Source organism: Cyphellophora europaea, assembly GCF_000365145.1.
Source record: "Cyphellophora europaea CBS 101466 unplaced genomic scaffold supercont1.9, whole genome shotgun sequence".
Lineage (NCBI taxonomy): Eukaryota > Fungi > Ascomycota > Eurotiomycetes > Chaetothyriales > Cyphellophoraceae > Cyphellophora > Cyphellophora europaea.
Window position 1 is genome coordinate 156,662 of NW_008481815.1, and position 17,642 is coordinate 174,303.

A 17,642-nucleotide genomic window follows, 5' to 3' on the forward strand; every position below is an offset into this window, starting at 1 on the left:
AAGCTGTGACCACAAGGAGAGTGATCTCGAAGGATGCGTTGGATCCCTCTGGTATGCAGCAGTTCTGATCAAGGAGGCTGGGAATTCGCACCGCGCGTGTCGGCCCCAATCAAGCTGAGAGCTGGCATGGTGCCTGCCCTAAACTACTTCTGGGAGTGGGGCATGGTTCTTGACCAAAAGGTTATTTTCACCTGTGGCATGACGTCGTGGATAAACAACTGAGATAAACTGAGGCTATCAGAAGAAATGGTCCTTTGACGAAAGAGCTCTAGATTACAAGCTATACGCAGTCAATCATGCCAATCCCTTCCATCACCTGTCGCCTTCACAGAGGCAATCACTAGAGTAGAATAGCAAAAGAGTGGCCTATTGGTGTCCCCAAGCCATACTACCTCCGCAAGGGGAACACGACCGGCAAGGAGTATAGAAGTTTTATACCGCTCTAAATCAAGACATTTAGTGTGTACTTGGACGCTTCAGGTGGGTGACTTTAATCGACCCCAATTTCCGCCTTGGTGCTCAAGCAGGCGAGGCTTGTCCCTTGCATATATATTCGCAGCTGCTTTTGCAGTGGGCAACCAGTAGAAAGCCGTCAATATCACCGTGTTTCAATGCGATTGAAGAATTATTTTGGATCATCCGAAATTCATCATTTTCTTGCTTGTTGGGTATCTTTAAAATGGCCTGCGCTGACCTCTTCCGCAGTATCTGCATCGAGCCGCCTTTACGGCGTCTCCCAATTCCGCGTAGCACCCATCACTTCGGCTTCGGGGGAGGTCCCATTCCAAAGTTTGCCTTCTTAGCCGCTGGCAGACCATTCTTTGACCCTCCACTGACCTGAGTAAAAGTTCCACTGGAGAAATAACCAGCGTTTTCTGCCTCTCGTTTGCGCTTGAGCTCCGCCTGCACTTTCGGGTCCACCAGCTCGAGGCCTTGTACAGGAGTGAAGGCGATACTGCTGGCGGTGCCTGCCCCTTGACCAACACCACTAGTCCGTAGACCCGAAGTACGCAAGCTGGAAGCCATACCGAACGTCCTTAGACTTGTATTTGCACCACCGGTATTCAGACTGGACTGCAAACCTGAGCCACCCCAACCAGGGTTCTTCTTTGACAACTTTGCCATGGTGCGTTTGTCAATCTGTGTCGCTCTGATGCGTCCATCATTCTGTTGCCCGATCATCCCTAGACCGACTGTATCTTCGCCGAAGCCAACTTCCCTCTCCTCTTTGCCAAAGGCCATTCGATTCTGCTGCGTGCGGAGGTCGGTCATCGCCGTGGCCTCTTTCGCTTTCCTTGCTCTTCGTCCACCACGTTTCCTGCTTGGCTTATCGTCTGGTGCGGGAAGAGCTCGAGGTCCTCGGTTTGGCGCCTTCTCCAACAGCTTATCAAGACGCTTCTGACAGTCATCACGTAATTGAAGGCCCGTTGACCCGTCTCGAGATCCATGTGTGCTGTCTACACGTGCAGCAAGAACAAGCTTGGCTCCGACTATGCGCATACCTTGGACACGCAAGTCATTTGGTAACTCTTGTATAATGGGCGAGTGATACAGGTAGCCCTGCTGCCGAATCCCGACGTTAGTGGCCAGACCCGATTGTCTTTGCTTTTTCGAACCCATGGCTGGGATGTTGCGATCAGGAGTCTTGGCCAGACCTTTGATGCCACCAGCAAAGTTGAGAAGTTGGGCAGCCGTCAAAGAACCGATCAGTGCCGTAAGGTTTGGGGCGAAGATGTCCATTCGCGATTGGACATACTGCGTAAGTATCGTCTTGGCCTTATCGAGTTGAAGCGTCATCTCGCAGGCGCGCAGGGTGGCTTGCAGCTCTCCCTCGCTCATCTCCTGACCGCGCGACTGTACTCCCTCAACATTCACGACCATGAGCGTTGGACCATCAAGAACCGCTCGTAGCGGTGCACCAATGATGTTGTCTGGAGAGTTGGCAATCTTGTTGATGTTGTCAAGCGGCCCATTCTTGAGGATAGCTACTGTCTTTGCATAGGCGAGAGGATTCGAGACCAGGGTTTCGAGTTCCGGAAATCGCGTTGAATAGTGGTCGCGGATGAACTTGTGAACAAGGATGATCTCGCTGTCGATTTGGGTTGACAGTGAGTTGGACTGTGTCAGTAGCTTGTATTCGGGATCATCTTCAATCGAACCGACGCCAGTCGTCCGCTGCGCTGGAGGTATGCTCTGATAGTGTGCAATTTTCTGTAGGATCGCCTCAATTGTCAGGGCTGTGTTGCACTTTGGTAAATCACTGGATTTTGGTTTGTGCCTGGCTGGGTTGCTTACCTCTAGAACTGGTTGTAGCTGCTTCATCAAGCCCGCCACGTTTCTCACATCACTCACACCCCCGAGTTTCATTTTCTCGACTTTCGCTTTCGCATCGTCTGCATCTTCAAGGTCATCGTCGCCGCCAATCCTTCTGCGAGCCTCTTCCTCTTCCTCTGCACCTTCCATCTCGTCTTCATTCGCGTCTACCTCCATACCCTCCTCGTGCTTGAGGCCATTACTCGTTTCGCCATTCTCATCGCCGGGCTGGAACTCGTTGTTCTCGTCACCTTGCTCGGATGCGGAGTCTTCGAAGTCGTTGAGCAATTCGTCTGCGAGTGTGGCCATTGCCGATTTAATATGGCGACAGGAGCCCAAGGAGATCAACAAGATAGCCGCTTGTGACAAGAAGACTGGCCTTGGAAAGTTGTTCGTGAACCGCGGCTTGGAGACTTTTTTCGAGTCAGAAGGCTGCGCGCCAAGGCCGACTCACGCGTCATGCTCAAGATGAAGCGGGCGCAACTTTTGAGGTCCAGATCTTTTCTTTCCTCTCCCCTTCTACCGCCCTGATCACGCACGACCGTGCGCAAACCGCCGCCATGGAGTCACGAACAGCGCCTCGGGTCAAGAATAAGGCCGCAGCGCCTGTTCAGATCTCGGCCGAACAGCTGCTGCGTGAGGCTGTTGACAGACAAGAACCCGGACTGCAGGCGCCAACGCAACGGTTCGCTGATCTCGAAGAACTTCATGAGTTTCAAGGGCGGAAACGCAAAGAATTTGAGGATTATGTCCGCCGGAACAGGGTGAACATGAACAATTGGATGCGCTATGCACAGTGGGAGCTGGAACAAAAAGAATACCGTCGGGCCCGGTCGATCTTTGAGAGAGCGCTTGATGTCGACAGCACCAGTGTCGTGCTGTGGATCCGTTATGTCGAGGCCGAGATGAAGACGAGAAACATCAATCATGCTCGCAATCTTCTAGATCGAGCCGTCACCATCCTTCCCCGAGTGGATAAGCTCTGGTACAAATATGTCTATATGGAGGAGACTCTAGGCAATATTCCCGGCACGCGTCAAGTCTTCGAACGTTGGATGAGTTGGGAGCCTGATGAGATTGCTTGGTTGGCATATATCAAGTTGGAGAAGCGGTATGGCGAGTACGACCGGGCACGAGCGATCTTCGAGCGCTTTACCATAGTGCACCCCGAACCGCGCAATTGGATTAGATGGACCAAGTTCGAGGAAGAGAATGGGACGAGCTCGCACGTGCGAGAGGTTTTCGGGCTCGCCATCGAAGCTCTTGGGGATGACTTTATGGACGAGAAGCTTTTCATCGCCTATGCTAGGTATGAGGCCAAGCTGAAAGAGTACGAGAGGGCTCGTGCCATCTACAAGTACGCTCTTGACAGGCTGCCCCGATCGCGGTCAGCAGCACTCCACAAGTCCTACACCACCTTCGAGAAGCAGTTTGGTAACCGTGAAGGCGTTGAAGATGTCATTCTGGCCAAGCGTCGCGTACAGTACGAAGAGGAGTTAAAGAACGATGCACGCAACTATGACATCTGGTTCGATCTGGCCCGGCTTGAAGAGACTGGGGGTGATGTTGAACGCATCCGAGATGTGTACGAACGCGCCATTGCACAAGTACCGACGTCGCAGATGAAGCGGGACTGGAGGCGGTACATTTACCTTTGGATTTTCTACGCCATTTGGGAGGAAATTGCCAACAAGGACACGGAGCGAGCACGTCAGATCTACCAGGAGTGTTTGAAGCTGATACCGCACAAGAAGTGGACATTCGCCAAAGTATGGCTGATGAAGGCCCAATTCGAGATCCGGCAAAATCAACTGCAAGCTGCACGCAGAACATTGGGACAGGCGATTGGCATGTGTCCGAAAGACAAGCTCTTTCGCGGCTACATCGAACTGGAAAAGCAGCTGTTTGAATTCTTGCGCTGTCGCACGCTCTTCGAGAAACAGATTGAATGGAATTCGTCCAACAGTCAGGCATGGATTCAGTTTGCCGAGCTCGAACGCGGCCTTGACGATGTCGAGCGAGCACGCGCCATCTTCGAACTCGGCATCGACCAAGCGACTCTGGATATGCCAGAGCTGGTGTGGAAGGCGTACATCGACTTTGAGGAAGAGGAGGAAGAGTACGACCGTGCCAGGGCCTTGTACGAGCGACTTCTCACCAAGACCGACCACGTAAAGGTGTGGATTAATTATGCGCGCTTCGAAATCAATGTTCCAGATGCTGACGACGATGGAACGGACGAGAACCGACCTGTCAGCGACGAGGCAAAAGCGAGAGCGCGCAAAGTGTTCCAACGCGCGCACGACTCTTTCAAGGAGAAAGATCTCAAGGAAGAACGGGTGGATCTCCTCAATGCATGGAAGTCTTTCGAACAGACGCATGGCAGTGACGAGGATGTGGACAAGATTGAGAAGCAGATGCCACGCAAGGAGAGAAAGCGCAGGAAGATCGAAGAAGACCGGTTTGAAGAGTACATCGACTACATCTTCCCAGCAGACGACAAGGCGAGCGCGAATCTGTCCAAGCTATTGCAGAAGGCGCACGCATGGAAGCAGCAGCAGCAGACAACGAATGGGACGAATGGCAGCATAGATTAATGGACGCCTTATTGCAGGAGAGTGCTGCCTTGTTTGTGGGGCGGAGCAGAGTGAGCCAGCTGGGGTGATAGCCGGGACGGGGAAATTATGCGGAGTGACCAGCGAACCACACGCCAGTAATGACGCTATTGAGCCAGGGGAATTGATGCAATCTGACGTTGTCACAAATTGCGATGATGATATGGAGTACTTGATCACGTTGAGCCTACCTTGTTGTTGCACTGTCAGCAGCACTATTGACGTTCTGATCCAAATCGGGACAGTGCTCAGGAGAGAGGACATCACCAACACAGGCGCATCGAACTGGACGACGACGTCATCATGCACCACACGATGCTGCTTGCTGCAGTGAAAACTTTCCGAATGATGGCGCAGAGGTGATAGAAGAGGAAACGCTCTGGCTTTCGTCTTTCTCTGCGCTTCGTTGCTTCTTCGCTTCTTCGCTTCTTCGGTGTCTGCGCGTCTTCGGGAGAGGAAGGCGCTAAGAGAAAAGGTGAAACATCGCAGCGGGGGCGACTACTGAGGTTTCAACCACCGCGATTGGTGGCGTACCTGCAGCCGCGTGAATTAGCGTCTCGGATTCGCAGCAAGCCAGGAAGGATGCCGCAGCAAACCAGCAGAGAAGCAGAGAAACAAAACCGACCTTGTGTCAAATCAGATTAATGCAGAGACCGCCGCTCTGCTACCGACTGGCGAGGATTGTAGCTTGCCTGCAAGATGACATGACACACTCGCGCCGCCTCCGATCGAGCATAGCCAGGCAGCTGCTCTGCGGAGAGATGATCACACAGTCTGGCGGTTGGAAGCTTGCCACATTCTCTCATCCTTTTTTCTCAAGTTACGGTCGCGTGAGAAGTTGAGTAGATACATCACTGTTGCGTTGTGTTCGATCGTCCGATCATCTGCCAAAAAAGACACTGACCAGATCTCTCACGATCTCAACGCGGAGCCAACTCCAACTCTTCGGTGACGTTGCCAGCATCCGAGTGGCTTTACCCCTTGTTCACCGTCCCAGTGGCCTGCAGTGCTGCCGAAAGCCAGACCCACACCGCCCCAACTCCCGTCCTCTCCTCGCTTGCACACCAAACGTTGCAGCACCAGCGCCTTTCTCCCTGCGCTCAACGCTGCTGTCCGTTCCGATTCCAAGCCACGCCGCTCACTACACCATACCGCCATCTCTCTTTTTTGGTCCATCGTTCACTCCCACCTGTCTCGACAAGTAATACTACACCACAGTACAACCTTTCCGCCCTAGCGTGTCGAGACTCTGAAAAGACTCTGAAGACGACGAAGAGAAGACGTCGACTTCAGACCTCCGTCGCTCGCATCTTGCGCCGTGCACTGGCCCATCACCGAGCCGAGCAAAGGACTCCAACCTGTACTTCCTTCGGCTTGGGCTAGATTCAGTGCCCCTCGAGACCGTGTCTCGCCTCCGTCGCACGCGGCTGCGCTCACCTTTTACTTTCTGCAGACTATGTGCTCGCACTAGAACGCGCCAGCCGCTACCAATCAAGGTCAAGAGATGCCTGCCCCTGCACCAAAAGTGCCATTAAAGAACCAATGTTCGGTCATATTCGACGATGTGCTCTACATCTACTCCCCGGATGCCTTCCAGTCGATAGAATTGAAAGAGGACGCAAAATGGGAGGAACACACTAATGGTGTATCCGTAACGGGCGCCGCATGTGTGCTGGGTGGAGTGGATGGTGACAACCGAAAGCGTGCCCTATACGTGGTAGGAGGCACAGCAAACTCGACCAACGCAGACTACCCCGGTATACAGCGATTCTCTTTTGACGACAAGTCCTGGACGACGATAGAGCCGGTCGTGCAGGTCACCAGAGACCGCGTTCGTCATGGTGCGAATTACATTCCAACTTCCAACGTTATCGTTGTGTACGGCGGCACATCTGTCAAAGGCTACGAGGGTCTCTCATCCGAAACTTTCATGATCGAACTCGAGGAACCTTACAACGTACGAGCATTCGACTCGACGGCACCCCCGGCGTCCCGACCCTTTGTGATGCCATGGGGAGACGACAGTGTAGTCATGGTGGGAGGCAGCGACACCAATACCAAAATCTTCACCTTCACCGCGGGTGGTGGCTGGGTTGATTTTGGCCTGGAGCTGCCCAGCCCGCTACCAGACGCGTCAGTGGCCCAGGCTGCCATGTACACGCTGAACGACGGGTCAAAACTCCTGCAGACCTTTGCACTGGGCCAGGAGCCTATTCAGGTCTCAACGAATGTTCTCCTGAACCCTGGTGCAGTACCCGGCGCATTTGGTCAGACCGTCGGCAACCCAACGACTCCGGCATCATCTCGCGCATCGGCACCGTCTCAAGGAGCCGTGGGCAAACGTCAGCTTCTTGACACCTATCCAGCCTACAACAGCAGCTCGATCCCCGAAACCACCAGGACTGATTTCTCAATCGCTCAGGGAAGCGATGGCCTGGTGGCATTTGTGGGCGGGGATGAAGATAGCTCGGTCACCTTTTTCAACCAAGCAGACAACTCTTGGGTATCAGCACAAGCCGTCCTCGGTGACGCACCTCAAGAACCGCTGCAGCCCTCCACGACCTCATCCACAGCAACAAGCACTTCCTCGCCAACGAGTCCTGCAACCGATACAGCAGCCGCATCCACTGGAAGCGATGGCAATAACAACCGTAACACCTTTGAGATACTCGGTGGTGTGCTGGGAGGCCTCTGTGGCCTCGTTGCCATCCTTATCATCTTTCTGCTTTACCTGCGCAACAAAAAGCGCGCGCAAAAGCGTGCTGCCCATAAATCCTACCCGGCCGGCAAGAAAGCTAGCACGGACTTTGACTTCGAGGACGGCATGCACCCACTCCGAGAGCATGGACAACCCATGGGTCGTAGCCCTGTCAATTCGACCATTATCGCTCCTACCGCCGAGCGCTCCTCGACCGCCATGTTCACCGCCCGTCCCAATGACACTCTTACCCGCCGCATCTCCTCTGACAACCGACTGCAACCGAACGCCCCACGTACGGACCACGGTAGCTACAGTGTCTTCGCACGCGAGAAGAGCCCGCTTGCTGGAGGCGGCAAGAGCTCACTCGCTATCTCCAAGCCCATGAATCCGAACCTTGGTGACTACAAAGAGCGGCCGTCGATCGATTTGGGTCGTGCTACACCCGCGTCTCCTGTCAACGCCACGCCTCTGGCTACGATTCCAACGCGTAACAAGTCACAACGCAAGACCGATGAGGCGTGGGGCCGCTATTTCTCTGGCGGCCGTGTTGATCCTACAGCGGACTACCCTAGCCTGACCCCGGCAACTGCGACGGCGGCAGGAACGATGGCAGCCCGACCTACCACCTCACGTGGACGTGGCGGAAGCGGTGGTGGCGGCTTCTGGCCTGGTTCCGGCGCGGTGCCGACGCCTAAGTCTCCCAAATTTGCCTTTCGCGACAGCGTAGGTAACACTCTGCAAACGCGAAGTGTAGGAACTGCGACGCCCGAGATGGAAAATGGTCCCTCGTACCTGAACGTCGCGCAAGCCAAAGCAGGGCGCATTAGCAACGCGAACTCGTTTAGTAGCGACGGCAGTGATTATGAGGATGAAGAGGTCCTGGAGGCGGATCGCGATGCATTTAGCAGTGGCGTACCCGCTAGCGTAAGGGACGACAGCCCCTGGACACCGGTGGGCAACACGTGGAGCGGACCGGCACAGCGGCCGCTGCGTAGCTTCAGCAAAGGCAAAAATGACCTCCCACCTACCTGGCCAACGGCGCCGGCGCTGACGCCGGGGACGGACAGCTCTGGGGGTACGAGTCAACGGACGGGTTCGTCTGGTGGGATTCCGAACTTCCCCATGCCGGGGAGTGGTGCGGCGAGGCCGATGATCAGCGAGGTCCAGCATCCAGCGGCAACGCATGGCCGAAGTGCGTCTAGGGGCCAGCAGGACGGCTACTTCCCGCCTGCTGGAGGACACCGGCGTGGTCCGAGTGTCAATACAGACGTGTCGTGGCTTAATTTGGGGGCGGGAGGCCGTGGGAATGGCAACGGGCGATAGGAAGAGGACCGGTTCTCCTTGACGAAAGTGCGACCAGACATGCTCTATCAGTATCTGATGGATGAAGTCGCACGGAAACGGATCAAGGTGGTCAAGAAAGGGGATGAGAACATCGCGCTGGACCGTATTGACGATGGCGACGGCAACACTCGGACAACGAGACTGGGCGCAGGAGAACCGGTGAAGAGCAAGGACACAGGATTGCTCACGGTTATGAGCAGGAGTCGCAGCGAGAAGCAGGGCAAAACGAGGAAGAAGCCGCGAGGGCTGTTCCTGGGTGTGGGCCACCGAGGTGGCAATGGAGAGACGAGCGATGACAGCACACCGCCCACACCACGCCTGCCTGCCCTTGCGGAGTCGACTGTGGAAGGAGAGGTGGTGAAGAGAGACAATCGCTTGACGATGTGAGTGGAAAGAGCGTGGACCGTTCAACGATGATCGAAGGAGTTGGATGTACAAACATCAGCACGACAGCGGGCAAACCTCCGGCCTGGACAATTGGGAGCGACACATCCTCGGGACAAGGGGATTTGTGACAACACACCTTTTTTGGTTTGAGCATTCTATTACGTTGCGTTGCATTGCCTCCGGCGCGATTGCATCTTGCCTGGAGAAGATCTTATGTTTGGATACTTAATGACCTCGGACGACAATAATGCTGGGGATTTCTGAAGGGATCTGCAGTTGAGTGATACCTCATATAATTGCAACAACAAAGAAGATGAAGATGAACAAAGTGTCAGCAGGATGTGCATGTGCCAGTATCTGGTTGTCGTCTGGTATGTGCGAAGCGCTACCTAGCTCCGTACCACTGTACAAATAGCACGCCAGCCTAACCATGACTGAGATCCATCATCATCTGTATGGAAATTTTCCCAAGCTCATCGCGGATCCTTCGAACGTGCGGCTGCGACGACGTCCTGGAGATGGCAATATGGCGTAGTATCTGACATCATATACAAGTAGGTCCTGGGCTCACAGTGAGACAGTGTTCGTCGTTATGAAGCTGCAGGTACCATGGGAGGCGCGCATGGCCGCGCTGCCCGCCGCAATTGGCCGACTCACAATACAATCCTCTTCCTCCTCGCCTAACAACGGCCAGGTTGGTCCTACATACGTATGCTACAGGTATTATGGAGGCAGCGTCTACGCACCCCAGAAACACAACCACCCAATCGCCATGCGACAAAGTCGCTCGTGGCCCAAATGACACGCACATGATTCTGACAGCGCTCAGCGCTTCAGCTACCCCGGGAATGAACTCCTGCACGTAAACTTAAGTATTGCTGAGACGACGAACGACAACCAAGAGAGCCCCAAGGCACGCACACAAAGGCAGGACGAATATTGGATGAGCTGTCGGTGCAGAATGGAGCAGGTATTCCAAGTCCACCATCGGCTTCTTTACCGTAGACGAACGGGCATGGGCAATTGCGCAATACCAGCCGAGGCGTGTGTGAAAGCGGAGATGAAGGTTGGCGTCAATCAAGCCTGTACAATGAGGAGCAGAGCTGGGCAAATGTTTGGCCACACGTGGGATGAGCGAAAGGACGGGGAGGATTCATCGGGTGCTTCATTGTTCGAGGCCGAGGTGGGGGCGTTGTGTACTCCGTAGGTATGTGTGGATTTGTGTGGGTGTGCTGAAGCCTGAACCAGTCACTCACCACGCGTTGACTTGACCCGGGCCCAGGGAAGGATGAAATTGGAGAGAGCTTCCGCGCCATTCCTCACGATAAGGTCCTCTCGTACTCCGTACCTACCTGGGGACTGGGCTTATCAGTCACAAGGTAGACGGCGTCAGCGGCGGTCGGGTCACGGGAACATCGGCAAGAGAACAATAATGCTCTTTGTCTGCTCGAGATACTGCTGAGGTCGCTCGTGCATGGCCTTTGAGGCATATTTTTCCGGCTGCCACATGATCCCTACGGAGTAGAGGGCGGCACTGCCAGTGGGCGTGATAAGGGAAGATCAGCGCCCACGGCCCAGACTCCACTTTAGCCTTTGGGCCCCCCCAGCAGCTCTTGGTGGGTCTTGTCTGGGAGAGTCATGCGAACGGGGGCTGCCTTAGCTGCGCCTGCGCGACCCGATCATCCCCATCCCATGCGCATCCCATCCCATCCCCATCCTGTTCACCAACCATACCTGCATGCGCATCCAAGTTCCAACTATCCAACACGCCCCCCGCGCCTGCCACCATATCAATCGCTACTTGCTCCCTGCTTCTCTTCTGCTGCTTCTTCTATCTTCCCCATCTTCCATCACAGCCCGGAAGATACTCGGTTCACGATCCAGACGACTCATCATCAAGTCGTCTCTATCGTCATCACTCACACAACCTCGCGTCGCGACCCGATCATCGACCTAGCCTGCGACTTCAGCCCGACACGTCAGCCGACCTCACCAGCTCAGGTACGTATCCACACGTCTCTCCCACCAACGCGACCGCGACACACCCGTCCTCAAACCAACTCGCATCATCTCTCCTATCTGCGCCTGACTCATATCTGACGCGCCTTCAGATCATCTTCCATCTGAATTTCAGTCATGGCTCCCAGAGCTGTCTCTGCCCTCGGCATGGCCCTCAACGGCAAGTCCGCCTCTGTCGATATACCCAAGCCCCGCGAGAACCTCGCCGCCCGGGACAACTTCACTGCTGTACCGGCCAGAAAGCAGCGTGGCGACATGCTGCCGACTCCGCCTCACTCCATCTCCCCCAACCTTCCGCCCACCAACCGACGACCATCGGACTCGGATGTCGAGTTGAAAGATGCTCCTGCTGAAGCCAGCGCGCTGAACGCAGAGGCCTTGGACCGCCTCGGCGATCTCGATGCTGTCGGAGCCATCACCCCCGGCTTGCTCGCTAAGCACCATCTTCCAGATATCCTGTTGGCTCATGGGCCCCTTGCCATCCGCCACATCATGGGCTACCTGACCACCTCGGTGCCTGGCTTCTCCCGTATCACCTCCGCAAAGGCGCGACGTCTGGTCGTGGCTGCGCTCGAAGGCCGCGGGAGTGGGGCTGATGGTGCTGGCCTGAATGGCGATGTCATCTTCGACAAGGTCGGCTGGGGCAGATGGGACGCGCGTCTCAAGGGCCAACCGCCACGAGATCGAGCTTCCAACACCATCACCCCGCCGGGAAGTCTGCCGAACTCATATTCCCACAGCCTCAACGTGCCTGGCCAACGTTCCCAGCACAGTGGGTCTGAAGCGTTCGGCACCAGCTTCACTGGCAACTCTGGCGTCTTCTCCCATTCGGAAGCCGAGTATGACGACCAAGATATGCTCGAGCACGAGGCCGATAAGATGTCTCTCGACGGCAATGAAGATGGTTATGCGTCATCTTCTCCCGGCGAGGACATTGACATTGATCTTGGGGAAGGCGATGTTACCGAGGATGAGGACTGGCAGAGCATCGGTGCCGAAGCACTTCGAGCTCGCTCTCTACCCAAGGGTGGACAGATTCGCAAACCCTCTGGTGGCAGTCGAATATATCAGCCTATCGCTTCATATTCGATCGCGTCCTATTCCTCTGCGAGGCATCGGTCCCGAACACCAGCCCTCGCACAGTCCGCGCCAACCAAGGCTCGACCTGTCCATAATCTCCCCCGTGACGCTGGCGTCAATTCTTCTTCCGAACAAGCAGCGATTGAGGCGCTGCTCAGTCTTGGATCTGCATAATACCTTTTAATAACATCATTGGCGGCTGGGATATTTTCAAGGACCAGAACAACGGCATAGGACTATCTGCCGTTCAATACCAGGGATCACGAACGAGGATCGCTGGAGGATGGCCATCCAACCTTGAAAACGCGGCGTTATCTTTTGGGATTCAACACGACTCGACTCCATCTCACGACTGTTACGACCTGGCAGCCTGCACCACGCTTTGCGGGCTCGGTTTGGTGGGATCACTCTCTACTTTCAGCACCACTTTCATGTGGTTATTGCATACACCACACCAATCAACGAAACGACACCAATACCCCTACGATTGCGACACCAAATCGTACACCACTGACGCTAGCCTGCTTGAGGCTATCTGAAGATATATTACTTTCAACCACACTTTCTTAATCTGCCACTGGAGCCAGCCTTGGCCAAGTCATTGGCACGCAACGCCACCAATATCCGTTTCGCACTGGTCTTCTTCACTGATGATACTGGTCTTCGATATTCGATATTCAAGGATGTTTGCACGTGCTCTGTCATATTGACTTATCGATGGAGCCAGCCACTGGAATGGCTTACTACTTTGGCTTCTTTTTGGAGGGATGACGACGAAGAACGGGGGACGAAAACGATGGATTGCTACACTCTCTACCTTTGAACAAGATGGCACAAACAGAACCGGAAAGAACAAGCAAAAACAAAAAGGACGAGGAGGTGGCCTGAGACGGCACTGAGGATCATGTCCAACTTACCGAATGCACATGGGCTCCGAGTATGAAGGCTGAGATGTCTGATCGGGCTTTCTGGTTCCACTTTTTGACCGAAGAGGCGAGGAAAGGGTGTTGCACGGTGCCTTGCAGAGTTGTGGTGGTGAGAGGACCACAACGCCTCTACTGGCTAGCGATGCTAGACGCTGCGTGAGAGGTAGTCTACAGAACGCACCGAAACTTCATCTACTCTTTTATCTTCTTTTCTCTTTTTCCTATTGTACAGCAGATCGTAGAGCTTGGTCATGCAGATCCCATCCACTCTTCCTCCTCGCGCCGGCCCCATGCGAAGCTAGTACTCCGTGCCTCAGCTAAGAAGCCACTAGAAGGTACAGAGTACAGTTCCCAAAAACTGGAAGACGGGAAGACCGAAAGACTGGAAAGCCTGGAGCCGATAGCAGCGCCAAGACTCAGCTGTACTCAGGTGGACTAGCACGTGACCCATTTCGACGCGAACTCTGTGGCGACGTCAGCCCCCCCCTTCCTCTACGCTGGGCTGAGGTCTGTTCTCTTCCGTGCCTTTTGACTACTGCGGCCATGGACCTGGCCAAGCCATGGACTTAATTTCATGAGCCTCAGTACCAGGGAAACCTTGTCCGACCGTCTCGGTCTCTCTCCCAGCCAAGCCTGGGAGGCGTGCTGCTCTCGCCCCCGTGACCGTCATTTCCACTGCTGTTGCCGGTAGTGCGCCTGCGCAGAGGCTCCCCTGGCCGTGTGGCGGATTCGACTGCTTCGGGAATCGTCGTCGTCGCGCGCCAGACCTCCTGTTGAAAATGAGGAACCGTCCAGGCATCGCATTAGACGCTCAGTCGCGCCTGCTAGGCGCTTGAAGACTGTGTGTGTGTGTCGCCTAGGGATGCGGTTGGAGGGGCTCCACCACCTACTGGTAGGTACTGTCGTGGGATACTGTTGAAAGATGGCCCGCGTGTTCTGGGACGCACGCCATCGCGGCTGTCGTTCGGCTGGGGTGGCCCGGCACGATCCTCGATCATGCTGGTCTGGGATGGGGACAGTGCCTGTACCACTGCCAGTGGATGTGCGGGAGGATCGAGAAGGGGCTGGTCGACGTCTGCGCTATGGACATTTCCCAGAACTGCATGGACTGCTCAAGGACAGCTGATCAGCTGGGTGGCCCCAGTGTACTCGCCAGGCTTCGGTTGGTAGAGGGAAAGAGGGAGTGATCATGCTTACAGCGGCAGGTTCTGTGATGGCTACAGCAATGCAAAGGGCCACTCGTTTCCGAGTCTGGTGGGGAAGGTTGTTCAATGTGCTGCAAACAACAACAACAGCAGCAGTAGCAGTGTTGGTCACTCGGATGACGGTGCCATTCGCAGTGATGGCACTGAAAGTGGTGGCCGTGGTGCTGATGGTGGTTCATGGTAGCATTGCTAACTGGATCTTTCTTGGCAATCAAGCCTCAATCGTGAATTACCTGGTCGTGGCAGGATTACATGTTTAGACAGGAGACTCTCTCTGACCGAGGGGGATGTAATTGAATTTTAATAATCTTGTGGAGCTTTGCGCGAGAGGGTGCTCGATGTAGGAATTCCTGAGAACTACAGATACGAATGCACGGGAAGGACCCCCAGAACCACCCATACAGCGCAGATCATCGACCAGACAAATTGGGCACAAAATTCTGCAGGTGAAGTGGCTTGCAGCGCCCATGATGCCCTGAATCCGGAGGGTGCTAGCTTATGTAGAAAGCCAGGACGTTCCTGCGCCAGTCTAATCAGCTAGGTGCCGCAGGGCAGACTGGTGTTCATTGGTGCCCGAGTTTTTGAGGTGCAGCAAATGCACTCGCGGCGGGTGGACTGGCGAATGGATTCGCAGAAATCAACTCAGATAAAATCAGCTCAGATAAAATCAACTCAGATAGAATCAACTCACATAAAATCAACTCGCATAAAATCAACTCGCATGAAATCAACTTGGGTGAAATCAACTCGGGTGAAATGCACTCGTAGCAACTGTACTTCTAGAAACTAGTACTCTAAAGACTGTATTCTAGGAACAGTATAGACCGGACAGGGACTTTACACGTACGCCGCAGACTCTCAGCCCTTGCCAATCGGGCTCTACTGTTGTCGGTATAAGAGCTGGCTCTGACCTTATCCCATTATGTCTCCAGAGTACGCATTTATAAGCGTGTGTACGGACTCACTGCCTACTGGCACCACAGATACCGAAAAGCATTATTAGAGAAATTTAGCCTATAACACCTATTTTCGCTCTTGGACCCTTTATACACCCAAGGTACCCTCCTGTGGCACTTCAGGGCATCTCTTTCGATCGACCCAGTCACTGCTCTCCCCATCCTCGCTTCCTCGCCTACTGCTTACTGTATTTTGCCAGAACCTCGTGCAATCACTGCTGGTGCTTTATGATTTGTTCGCACTCGATTTGCGGACCTGCTGATGAACAACTGACTAGCACAATTGCTTCAATGCAGATAGAGGCAAAATATGTGGCGTACCCTACCATGGTACCACAGTTCTCTGCTGACACAGAAGTTATCGTAACTGGTGAGTGCGTGTGCGTGCCCATAGTGTCTAATCCCTGAACACAAACGAACAATCATCTACGTTTGGGGCCGGTGGAAGGTCTGTCCCGGACCAGACTGTACAAGCTATTGAACTAACTAACCCTCATAGGTGAATTCCTCGAGGTTTGCGGTACATAGGTAGGTTCTCATCGCCTGGCTGTCGGCAAGACGTGTGATTTATTCCACTGGGAACTGCACCCCCAGTACTCGAGACCTTTTACCACTTCTCCCCTTCTCAGACGATAAGCCAACGTCCTTCTTCACCCTGGCGCCGCCGAGCAATACCCTTGACCCGGCGATGAGGGACGGTCCTTTCACTCCCGTATACAATGTGCTGACACGATCTGATCTTTGGAGGGCTAAGGATGTTGCTATCGCGCATTTGACCTCTGACACTTTGTGCGACCGCTTGCTCCAAGTGTGAAAGCCTGTCGTTCGCGCCGTGTAGGCGTTCGGCCATCTCTACGACGGCTTGGGTGAGCGATTGCTGTATTCCAAACTGCACTGCTGCCAGCTGTTGACCCACTGGCTCGGGATTCGCAATGTTACCTCGGGATGCTGCTTGACCATCGCCGCTGATCGCTGCAGGACTGTGGGCCTGCTTGGTACCATGGCATTGCTGACAGATTCCAGAGACTGGTGATTCATTATCTGCAGTCGTGGAATGTATCCGGTGCCTTCCCAGAAGATGGCAATGCTCAGGGCATGTGACTAGACCGAGACACGTCCCTGGTGCCGCTGAGTCGCCCCCAGACGAACCTTCGGCTCCCAGCTCGGAAGGTTCAATCAGATACACGTACTCGATGGAGTCTGATTTTGGAAGTTCTCGCGGACGACGTCTGACCACTAGCAGCTTAGACATTGTGATCACGAAGGTCGTCTGGCTGCTGAAAGCGTGCGGGTGTGTTACTGAACGAATCAGCCTGACAGGAGGAAGCGAGGGACCTGGCAACTAGCAACAGGCCAGCCAGTTTTCCCCGTGCTAAGCCAGGAGCCGATACAAAGTATAGAATTGGGTCTGTTGGTTCTTTGTTGGACAGGCGTGGGCTGGGAAATAATTTCCAAATCAGAGAGGCTTGAGGAAAAAGCAGAAAGACAATGTTATTTAATGTCCGGACGAAAGGCTGCATTGTCCCGGGGCGTTCGATTTTCGAGTCAGGGCAACCTAGCGCAATGCAATGCACGAACAACACGGTGAGGGTCGGGCAGAAGTGTCCTCCCTCCCCTACAGCCTATCCCGCTCCCTTCATTAGTGGACTTCGCCATTCTACTAGCCCACCTAGGCTTTAGCAATCATGTGATTTCGTGCACTGAACGCGTCGAGGTTCGTGTCAAAGGTATTCGCTGGCGAATGCGACCGTGGACTTCCCTTTTTCGTCTTAGTCAATTAAGGCAACTTCTCCTCCTACTGCTTTAGCCACGAAATATGCATGGCATTGGGCCGCTTTGCCTCAGTCGGCCACCAGTGGCAGCAAACTAAGGCCGCGGCGCGCAAAGCACAAATTTCAGGTGAGGCTTACGGCAGTCAAAACATGCTTTGAGACTTGTTCGATGTCAATTGGGCGCACCAGGCTCTCACCGCTGGTTCGGGCCTGCTACTTTGGCTCTCGCAACCCAGACATTCGGCCGGCTTTTCTGCGCCCCTCTGTTTTTCGTTTTGCCCTGCTGTGTCGTCGTCTTGAGAGAGAGACAGAGAGAGAGAGAGA

The 17,642-nt window shown here is 54.4% G+C and overlaps 5 protein-coding genes across 5 annotated transcripts; 4 read left to right on the forward strand and 1 right to left on the reverse strand.

The window, feature by feature from the left end:
- Nucleotides 1–756: 756 nt before the first annotated feature.
- On the reverse strand, nucleotides 757–2,622 carry HMPREF1541_08520 (uncharacterized protein; the record flags this gene model as incomplete). The annotated part of the gene is made up of 2 exons (XM_008722839.1): nucleotides 757–2,211; nucleotides 2,296–2,622. 2 exons carry the CDS (start codon nucleotides 2,620–2,622, stop codon nucleotides 757–759), a joined length of 1,782 nt encoding a protein of 593 aa, XP_008721061.1.
- Nucleotides 2,623–2,873: 251 nt separating this feature from the next.
- Nucleotides 2,874–4,910, forward strand: HMPREF1541_08521 (pre-mRNA-splicing factor clf1; the record flags this gene model as incomplete). Its single annotated transcript, XM_008722840.1, has 1 exon — nucleotides 2,874–4,910. One exon carries the CDS (start codon nucleotides 2,874–2,876, stop codon nucleotides 4,908–4,910), a length of 2,037 nt encoding a protein of 678 aa, XP_008721062.1.
- A 1,522-nt stretch (nucleotides 4,911–6,432) lies between these two features.
- On the forward strand, nucleotides 6,433–8,952 carry HMPREF1541_08522 (uncharacterized protein; the record flags this gene model as incomplete). The annotated part of the gene is made up of 1 exon (XM_008722841.1): nucleotides 6,433–8,952. One exon carries the CDS (start codon nucleotides 6,433–6,435, stop codon nucleotides 8,950–8,952), a length of 2,520 nt encoding a protein of 839 aa, XP_008721063.1.
- Nucleotides 8,953–8,991: 39 nt separating this feature from the next.
- On the forward strand, nucleotides 8,992–9,360 carry HMPREF1541_08523 (uncharacterized protein; the record flags this gene model as incomplete). The annotated part of the gene is made up of 1 exon (XM_008722842.1): nucleotides 8,992–9,360. One exon carries the CDS (start codon nucleotides 8,992–8,994, stop codon nucleotides 9,358–9,360), a length of 369 nt encoding a protein of 122 aa, XP_008721064.1.
- A 2,136-nt stretch (nucleotides 9,361–11,496) lies between these two features.
- Nucleotides 11,497–12,633, forward strand: HMPREF1541_08524 (uncharacterized protein; the record flags this gene model as incomplete). Its single annotated transcript, XM_008722843.1, has 1 exon — nucleotides 11,497–12,633. The coding sequence occupies one exon, from the start codon at nucleotides 11,497–11,499 to the stop codon at nucleotides 12,631–12,633; it is 1,137 nt and encodes a 378-aa protein (XP_008721065.1).
- Between the last annotated feature and the right edge of the window lie 5,009 nt (nucleotides 12,634–17,642).